We start from the raw sequence: 10,565 nt of genomic DNA on the forward strand, positions 1-10,565 counted from the left end.
GCATATCATTCATTTGGAGCAAACTTTACAAATTGTTAGGAAAACCAACTCTCTATGAAAAATCTCCAAAAGCTCTTTTGTGGTACCTCAAGTAGCATAAGCATAGGGCCACATTATTTCTGCACAAGGTGTTTCCACCGATCTATGGAAAATTCAGGATGTTTTAAACTGGAAAGAGATAGATAATGACACTAAGCTCGAAGGATTCTAGAACTTACTGGTTATTATAGAATATTTGATAATGATTATGGCAATATTTGTAGACCTTTGCATGATATACTCAAGAAAGATGCATTCAAGTGGGGACCAGAGCAAGCTACAACTTTTAAAAACCTACAATAGATCATGACAAAAATGCCCAGTTCTAGGTGTGCCAAATTTTCAGTAGCCTTTTACAGTGAAAGCAGATGCTTGCGCCACTAGAACGGGAGCACTATTAATGTAGGATGGGAAACTTATTGCTTATATGTCAAAGACAGTAGGCTAAAGCAGCAACTCGGTCAATTTATGAAAAGGAATCTCTAGCTATACTAGAGGCCCTAAAGAAATGGAGATGCTACTTGTTAGGAAATCCTTTTATCATTAAAACCGATCAATATTCTCTACAATACATGACTACTCATAGATTTCCAGTTGGAATTCAACATAAGTTACTCCTTATACTCTTAGAATTCAATTGTAAATTGAATATAAGAAAGTCAAAGAAATTTTGGTGGAAGATGCTTTATTGAGAAAAGAAGAAGCTAAGTCAGCATATTGTCATAACCTTACCATGGTTGTGCCAACATGGACTGAAGATGTTCATAAAAGTTATGCAGCTATTCCTGATAGCTCCAAACTTTTCCAGAAAGTAGGTACTTATGTAAAACCAGAAGGAAAATTATCTCTCTCTAATGACCTTATCAAGGACAAGAACATGATTTATGTGGGAGCCTCCCACAACTTCAGGGACAATTTACTAAATACATCCCACAATTTTGGAATAGGTGGTCACATTGGAGTTAAGGCTACTTATCATAGAATCAAGGAAGTTTCTGAAGGAAATATGCCCTAGAGGCAATAATAAAGTTGTTATTTATATTTCCTTATGCCATGGTAAATGTTTATTATTCATGCTAGAATTGTATTAACCGGAAACTTAGTACATGTGTGAATACATAGACAAACAAAGTGTCCCTAGTATGCCTCTACTTGACTAGCTTGTTAATCAAAGATGGTTAAGTTTCCTAGCCATGGACATGTGTTGTCATTTGATGAACGGGATCACATCATTAGAGAATGATGTGATGGACAAGACCCATCTGTTAGCTTAGCATAATGATCTTTTAGTTCTATTGCTACTGCTTTCTTCATAACTTATACATGTTCCTCTAACTATGAGATTATGCAACTCCCGAATACCGGAGGAACATCTTGTGTGCTATCAAACGTCACAACATAACTAGGTGATTATAAAGATGCTCTACAGGTGTCTCCGATGGTGTTTGTTGAGTTGGCATAGATCGAGATTAGGATTTGTCACTCCGTGTATCGGAGAGGTATCTCTGGGCCCTCTCGGTAATGCACATCACTCTAAGCCTTGCAAGCATTGTGACTAATGAGTTAGTTGCGGGATGATGCATTATGGAACGAGTAAAGAGACTTGCTGGTAACGAGATTTAACTAGGTATTGAGATACCGACGATCGAATCTCGGGCAAGTAACATACCGATGACAAAGGGAACAATGTATGTTGTTATGCGGTTTGACCGATAAAGATCTTCGTAGAATATGTAGGAGCCAATATGAGCATCCAGGTTCCGCTATTGGTTATTGACCGGAGATGTGTCTCAGTCATGTCTAGACAGTTCTCGAACCCGTAGGGTCCGCACGCTTAACGTTTTGTGACGATTTGTATTATGAGTTATGTGATTTGATGACCGAAGTTTGTTCGGAGTCCCGGATGAGATCGGGGACATGACGAGGAGTCTCGAAATGGCCGAGACATAAAGATCGACATATTTGAAGGCTATATTCGGACACCGGAAAGGTTCCGAGTTATTCGGGTATTTTTCAGAGTACTGGAGAGTTACGGGAATTCGTATTGGGCCTTAATGGGCCATACAGGCAAGGAGAGAAAGGCCTCAAGGGTGGTCGCACCCCTTCCCCATGGACTGGTTCGAATTGGACTAGGGAAAGGGGGCGCCCCCTTCCTTCCTTCTCCTTCTCCCTTCCCTTTTTCCTATTCCATGTAGGAGGTGGAATCCTACTAGGACTAGGGAGTCCTAGTAGGACCCCACACTTCGGACGCGCCCTATGAGGGCTGGCCTCCTCCTCCCTCCATCCTTTATATGTGTGGCTAGGGGGCACCCCACAGACACACAAGTTGATCATTGATCTCTTAGCCGTGTGCGGTGCCCCCTCCACCATAATCCACCTTGGTCATATCGTCGTAGTGCTTAGGCGAAGTCCTGCGTCGGTAGCTTCATCATCACCGTCATCACGCTGTTGTGCTGATGAAGCTCTCCCTCGACGCTCAGCTGGATCGAGAGTTCGTGGGACGTCACTGAGACGAACGTGTGCAGATCTCGGAGGTGCCGTACTTTCGGTACTAGAATCGGTCGGACCGTGTAGACGTACGACTACATCAACCGCGCTATCATAACGCTTCCGCTTACGGTCTACGAGGGTACGTGGACAACACTCTTCCCCTCTCGTTGCTATGCCTCACCATGATCTTGCGTGTGCGTAGGATTTTTTTTTGAAATTACTATGTTCCCCAACATTTTCCTATTGGCCTATCTCAAGAAATCAGTGAAAGAATTTTCAGTCAATGCCCTGTATGTAATTAACAAAAGTGGAACGTATTCATCCTCCTGGTATACTACAACCTCTTCATGTACGTGATATGGCATGGACACACATCACCTTGGGAAATTCTGGTGATTGTGGACAGATTAAGTATGCTCACCTCATATCTTTAGCACATCCATACACTATGCAAACAGTCTTCGAGGTACTTATGGACAATGTGATTAAACATCATGGATTACCTATAGTTATTGTGTCTGAAAGAGACAGCATATTCATCAGGAATTTATACCAAGAACTTCTCAATGCTTTTGATGTGGAGATTAGGTTCAGTACTGTTTCACACCCTCAAACAGATGGGCACTTAGAATGAGTGAATCAATGCATAGAAGCTTATCCAAGGCGCATGGTGTTTGAAAACCCTAAATAATGGATGAAATCGCTTCGACTTGCATAGCTCTGGTACAACACCTCTTATCATCCATCCTTAAAGGTCACTCCCTTTGAAGCACTCTATGCTTACAAACCACCACAAAATTGTGAATTCTTCCTCACAAGCCCATTGTCACCTAAAGCTAGAATGACAGTTTCTAAGAGAGAAAAGATGATGCAGCAGCTCAAAACTAACTTGGAACAGGCCTAAAGTAGAATAAAAAACTTTGTAGACAGAAAAAGAACATAAATAAGTTTGCAAATAGGAGATACGGTGTAGTACTTGGTAATACAACCCTATAGACAAAATGCTTCATGACTTAGAGGGTCATTGAAATTGAGATCTAAATTCTATGGTCCTTACAAAGTGATTGAACGAATTGGCTATGTTTCCTACAAGTTACAACTACCAACATGATTTGCCATCCATCCAGTGTTCCATGTGAGTTAACTGAAGAAACATGTGGGACATCAGATCATTCCTCTTCCTCAAGCCCCCTTGCTCACGCACTCACACTCGAAGGGCATATCAAGGCCATTCCAGTGGATGTGTTGGACAGACGAATCATTCAACGCAAAATAGAACACATGTGGGTCAATGTATAGACTAGTCGAAAAGTCTGGCACCGGATGATGTAACCTGGGAAGATGCGGCTTTTTCTCAATTTAACATTTCCAAGACATAAACTTCTCTGCCTCAAGGGCAAGGCACAACTCATGGCTGCGGCATTATTAGGAACCCAATCCCGCCCTTTGCTATACTGAAGAAGACAGAAGCTCGCGTCGTAAGTGAAATGGTCCACTTGGATGACGTCGTCGTCACGTTACTGCTAATTCACCTTGAACACTGCTACTTTAAACACACCAACCGGCTGAAGCGTGTTACATCCGATCTCATTGAAGCGTAATGGCTAAAAAAACTAATCTAATCTACTAGCGAGAGCTGAGACATCGGGTTCTCATCGTTGTCACCAGTTGTCGGAGTAGCAAGCCGACGAGAGGCCGGCGGAGCTTAGAGGGGACTAGTCATTCGCTCTAGCTATTGCTTTCAAGGAGTTTTCCTTTTGAGGGGTTTGATTTCGAGGAGCCGGGGAGGGAAAAAAAATGTTGGTCGTAAACATAGCCCGACTTGAGCGGTGAGCTTCGGGTTCGGCCCGTTGGGCTTGGTTGCCAATGTCAAGATCGAGTTTGACACATTGTATGCGTGGAGAAGATTTTGGTCGCCTTGTTGTTAGTAGAAGATTGTTCGCTGTGTTGCCGGAGTTTGAAGCCTGCGCTGAACGCCAACGTTCAGGACGAGTGCTTGGAATCTTTGCAACATGCGACATGTTGGCATGATGCATGGCATGGAATGGAACAATGGGGGTGTTTGTTTTCAGAGATTTTTTTGTGTAGGGACTAGAAAAAGTCCCTCTTAGAGATTTTTTTACCAAACGGGAGAGACTTTTTAGGGACTAAATTAGGCATTTGGGATTAAATGAAGAAGACTCTCAAGGAGAGTCTTTTTGGGGACTTTTCCAACAATGCCCTTTCATGCACCTATTGGCCCGCCACCCCATAGTGTTGTTTGATTGTTATTTTTCTATATACTAGGGACAACATGGTCATTTTATAACCTCTAGGAAAGGACTAAGACTTTTTAGTCTATGAAAACAAACAGAGAGGAACTTTTTTTTAAGGATTAAAAACTTTTTAGTTAGAACTAGAAAAAGTCCTAATACTGGAGAACAAACACCACCAAAACCGAGTAGCCAGTGGCACGTTGAAAGAAGCCAGATCGCGCCCAAACTTGACCCACGTCGTCATTCAGTACAGGAATCCAGGAATTCCAGATCGGTGGGCACGGCTGCTGGCAGACGCGGCCCATCCGCCCACATGGGATGGATGGAGGAGGGGCTGGTGTCGTGCGACGGTGGTCGGCGGGCCGGCCCCGCCCCGCCTTTTGATGAGAGAAGACAGTTTCCCAGAAACATCGGCCGGACCCATCGCCGCGCAGTCGTCGCTTCTCCGGTGCGGCCGTGGTTAATAATGGAGGAGCGCCACCCCATTGACCGCGCGGTTAATAATGACGACTGACGGACGGCAGTTACCCAACCCACCTACATGTGCAGGCGTACACACCCGGCCCCAACACAACCCGGTCCCCATCCCCTCGCCGCCCCTCCTTTTGCTGCGCTTTTCCCACGAGCGCAGCGGCAGCAGCAGCAGAAAAGGCCAAATCCACACTCCCACTCCCCTTGCTCCTTCCTTGCTCTGCTTCCTGCTCTCCAATCTCCGTCCCGCACGCTCCGCCCGGCCCGCAGATCACCGCCCACCCCCGTTTCCCCCAAATCCATCCTCCCGCCGAGCGTCGGAGCAGAAGGAGCCGGAATGGGCGGCCCGCTGGGCGCCATCATCGGCCGCTACCCCTCGGCCGCGGCCGCCGGCGGCCCCGGGGGAGACGACGCCGACCACCCGGGCGGCGGCGGCGGGGGCACGGCCAGCCTGGGCATTATCCGGCACGACCGGCGCTGCCGCGACCTGGCCTTCCTCGTCCTCTTCGCCGCCTTCTGGGTCGCCATGATCGTCAACTCCAGCTTCGCATTCAACCAGGGCAACCCGCTCAGGTCCGCCACCCCACCTCCCTTCAGATTCATTGTTTCTTGCCTCTGCTCCGTGCAGATCTCCGTCTGCGCCGCGCATTTCCAACTGCTCCTCAGCCCACTGTTTTACAGTATTTTATTTTTTTGGTGCGCAATTAATAATTAGCAGTAACAAATCAGGGGGAGGGGAAAGAAACGCTTGCTTGCTTGCTTGCTCCTGTTGCTTTCGCTGACTATCTGCTCCAGGATTTACTACTAGCAGTACTGATTACTGAATGAATTGATGAATGAGTCTTGCTGACCGTGGAACGCTTGCTTGCTCGCTCCTGTTGCTTTCGGTGATGGCTAGCTGCTGCTCTACTGCTCTAGAACCCTAGTACTAGTACTGACTGACTCATTGAAATGGAACTGCGGCTCCGAGGGAGGCTGCTATGGCCATGCCAGCCGTGCTGCTGCTAGTGCGAAACCGAATCTGGTTCTTGCTAGGGTCTCCCAACCGATTTTTTTTAGGCTAAACCCAGAAAAGATGGAAGCCGCCTTTGCTTTCCGGGCTTCGGTGGCCCTAGGAATTGTATCCCCTCCCTAAAACCCTCTTCAAAGGCTTTTTTGTGCTCTGCTCTCGGTGCTCAGTGGCCTGAAAGCAGATGACACTTTCTCTGCCCCGCCCCTACACACATATATATATGCTCTTGCTAACCACAGTGCAATGTACCACTGCCTTTTGGGGTGGAATTTATTCAGTCTTGTAAAACTTTCTGAGGATCATTATTGCATTTTGTACATAGCTATCGTTTTACTGCTACTACCGTTCTGCAATTATTTGAAGCATGTACATGGGATTTTGTATCGTTTCGGCAAGTTAATTTTTAAGTGGTACTCTAGTTATTTTTAAGTGGTACCTTTTGCTTTCTCCATGGAACAAACCTGTTGTTCGTTGATGCTGATATCCCTGTAGTTGCTCTTGGGTACCATCTAGATTAGTTTAGAAGACTTGGCCAGAAGCAGAGTTCTCTGTTAAATGGCATTTTGTCAACCAGGAATGTTCTTGCTATTACCAACCTCAGCATGTAGATTAAATGGGCAGGATGAGAATGACATCTTGTTCTTGTCCATGCAGGCTGACATACGAGCTGGACTACAAAGGGAACGTCTGTGGCGACAGGCACGGCGACCCGGACGTGCACGAGCTTGAGGTCAGGTACTGGTTGGACCCGAACCAGGTGTACCAAAGTGGAGTCAAGGGCAGCAAGGCTAACCTGGCCGACGCCAAGGCCATCTGCCTCATGGAGTGCCCAACTCCGGCACCGGATGGGCTAAACTTTGTCTGTGATTACCCGGAAGGGGATGTCAGGCTCTCAGTTGATGATTGGATCAATAGGGACTATAACTACTTCGATGTTCTAACACCTGACATGAGGAACAGCTCCCTTCAGCTTCAGGGCCCGTGCTACCCTGTCATATTCCCTAGCGTAAACGGTAAGCCGGTAATCTTCACTCTCAGCCATTTCATGACACCTTTGTGTAAGCATGGAGTAACAGTACAGCCCCTGTCAGTCAACTAGTACAATGAGATGACTAATCCAAAATGTTCTTGTACTTTCAGTCTATTGGAGCTGCCAATATATTGCCCGGGCATCCAATGTTTCTTTGACGCACTGGCAACAGATGGGTGGTGTAAACATTGAACAAAATATGCTTATAGATAAAACAATCCACAAGGCCATTGATGCCAGATCTGCAGTTCTCAAGGTTTGTAAATTTCCAGGGACCGGACTACTCTCTTTTCTCTGTTATATGCTTAATACTGAAATTAAGTGACAAATGGCCCTCAGAACTCCCACAGTTTATATCCCAACACTGTAATTTTGTTATTCCTTCAAAAGAATTTTCCAGCACTGTGATTGTCCTGATAGGAGTTGGTACTTCATAGTGGCTATTTAGACTGAGTCTCCACAACATCATTACTATATTTTTTTTTTCTATTTTACTCCTGATGCAACCGATATGTGGAGCATCTGAGACCCAGTACGTAGATATCAATTGCATTTTCTTGTATTTGCAGAGATATGTTGCGGACATTGGGAAGTCTTGGCCTGTCCTAATCGTGTGTGGTGCACTCCTTCCTCTTTTCTTGTCAGTGATCTGGTTGCTCATGATTCGTTATTTTGTTGCTGCAATGACATGGATAACAGTAGTGCTCTTCAATGCCCTTATAGTATCTGTTACCATGTTTTGTTACATCAAAGGTACATATCACTAGTGCCACTTGCCATGTTATGTCTGATGCATGTCACATTATCCTAACTGGCTACATTATATATTCAGCTGGCTGGCTCGGAAATGACCCCTTAACGGTTGTTATTGGTGAAAGTGATCCATACGTCCACATAAGCGGGCGGGTAAGTGAACTCAATTGAGTCAACTTTTTACAAGGTCAAGCTGCTTGTTATCTGATCATTTACCTTCTTACCAGGAAATAAGCCATCTTCATGTTGCCACAGTGCTGATGACAGTAATAATGATCATTGCTTTTCTGTCCTCAATAGCTATTGTCCGGCGTATACTGATAGCCACACCTGTCCTGAAGGTAAGCAGCTCACTGCATATGCAAAGGCGATTGCTTGGTTGCAAAAGCACGATGCATCAACGCTACCTCTATTGTGATATACCTAATAATTTCTGTGCATTAACATCGAAAATTTATTTTCAGGTTGCTGCAAAGGTCATTGGTGAAGTTCAGGCACTGATAGTTTTCCCAGTTGTGCCGTACTTTATCCTCGCTATCTTTTATATGTTCTGGTTTTCTGCCACACTCCACCTCTTCAGCTCTGGTCAAGTTGTCCGAAATGACTGCAGTACAGACTGTTGCTCATATGATCTGAAGTTGGGCAAAGTGAACTGTGACAACTGTTGTGGGTACAGCATCCACTACACCCCTCATATCGGCATTGCCATTCTTTTCCACTTATTTGGATGCTACTGGGCTACTCAATTCTTTATGGCATGCTCTGCAACTGTGGTTGCTGGATCAGTCGCTTCCTACTACTGGGCGCGTGGCGAAATATCTGTAAGTACAGCACAAAAGAGTCAGAACTGTAACTATTTTTACTAGATGGGTGCTCTTTAATTTACTCCATACTTTTGCATTCACCATTTACTGACAATTGAAGCCATTCTGGTGCAGCATGATATACCATTTTTCAGTGTCGTCTCTTCGCTCAAGCGGCTGATGCGTTACAACCTTGGATCTGCTGCCATAGGCTCGCTTGTTGTGTCAGCTGTTGAGTGGGTTCGGTTTATACTAGAATGCCTTCGCCGCAAGTTGAAGCTGGTCGGTTCTGCTGGGGAGAGCTGCTTTGGGAAAGTGTCATCGTCCTCATCTCAGTGCTGCCGAGGCTGCATAGACTGGACCCTCATGTCTGTAAATCGAAATGCCTACATAATGGTAAGCATGAACATCTTTGTTTTACTGATCGTTCCTGTCCTGAAGCACGATGCCATTGGTTGTCTGCTTTGTTCATAATGCTTTGTACTACCCGATTGCCGACTGGATTGCCGACTGGGCTTTTATGGTGCGCCGTTTGGGGCTGGTCACTTCCCCCATTTGACCTGATAATTAGTTCTGAATTCCTTTTGTGCGTCTATCATTTGTGAGCTGCAACTTTTGAACTGACAGGGCTTCTCTTTGCTGTTTTGCAGATTGCCATCACTGGGAAAGGGTTCTTCAAAGCTTCGGTGCTCGCGACCGGCCTTATAATGAACAACATACTGCGCATCGGGAAGGTCAACGTGATCGGGGACGTGATCCTGTTCCTGGGGAAGCTGTGCGTGAGCCTCTTCTGCGCGCTCTTCGCGTTCCTCATGCTCGACACCCACAAGTACAAGTCGGCGCACAACAAGATATCGTCGCCGCTGGTCCCCGTGCTGGTGAGCATCTCTGTTTTTTCAGTGTAGAACTCGAACCCGGCATCATGTTTTGTTTCCATCACTAAGACTTGTGATGGTGGTGTATATAGGTGACGTGGGGCCTGGGCTACACGGTGGCGAAGCTCTTCTTCGCGGTGGTGGAGATGTCCATCGACACCATCATCCTGTCCTTCTGCCAGGACGCGGAGGAGCACCAGGGGACGGCGCAGTACGCGCCGCCTCTCCTCATGGAGACGCTGGACGAGCAGGGCGAGCTGCAGAGACTCACTCAAGGGCCCTGAATCTCTCTCTCCCTCTCCCTCGTTTCTTTAATTCGTCTTAGAGCTAAAGGTAGACTGGTGGTAATTTAGTACTGTAGAAGCCTGATGGATCGAGATTTCTGTAAAAGTGATGATCTTGGCTGGCTGGCTGGCTGGCTGCCTCCTGTACGTGTTGTTCAGCCTCAGCTTCAGCTCCCAGTATGTACGTGTCTGATGTGTCGCCCCTGATTGGCAAGTGTTGTGAACGAGTATGAAGAGCATCTCATGGTCCTTGCCGCTCTGGTCGGCCTGTTCGCCAGCAATGAGGCTGCGTCGGCATGGGCTTCCTCCTCCAGCAGCGCCGCGAATGCCTCCTTGTTGTCTGAGTACATCATCGAGAAGACAAATCGCCGAACATTTGACGGGCATGGTAGGTGCGCAGCCGCCGGTAACCCTGCCCTACGTGGTCGGAGCGCCGGAAAGCTTGCCCAGAAACGAAGTGGAGGCTGCAGCGGCGAACCCTCTCTTTTTCGGCGGGGGAATAGCGCACGCGGGGGAGGCGAATCTAGACGAGCAAGATGGTTGTGGTTGGGGG

At 46.6% G+C, this 10,565-nt stretch overlaps 1 protein-coding gene across 1 annotated transcript; it reads left to right on the forward strand.

The window, feature by feature from the left end:
• The first annotated feature begins 5,388 nt into the window (after positions 1–5,388).
• On the forward strand, positions 5,389–10,242 carry LOC125540415 (choline transporter protein 1-like). Its single transcript, XM_048704029.1, has 10 exons — positions 5,389–5,828; positions 6,922–7,280; positions 7,408–7,553; positions 7,867–8,050; positions 8,130–8,203; positions 8,278–8,391; positions 8,515–8,871; positions 8,989–9,249; positions 9,504–9,731; positions 9,821–10,242. Exons 1-10 carry the CDS (start codon positions 5,593–5,595, stop codon positions 10,010–10,012), a joined length of 2,151 nt encoding a protein of 716 aa, XP_048559986.1. The 5' UTR covers positions 5,389–5,592; the 3' UTR covers positions 10,013–10,242.
• Positions 10,243–10,565: the final 323 nt, after the last annotated feature.

Source organism: Triticum urartu, chromosome 2, assembly GCF_003073215.2.
Source record: "Triticum urartu cultivar G1812 chromosome 2, Tu2.1, whole genome shotgun sequence".
In the NCBI taxonomy this organism is placed as follows: domain Eukaryota; kingdom Viridiplantae; phylum Streptophyta; class Magnoliopsida; order Poales; family Poaceae; genus Triticum; species Triticum urartu.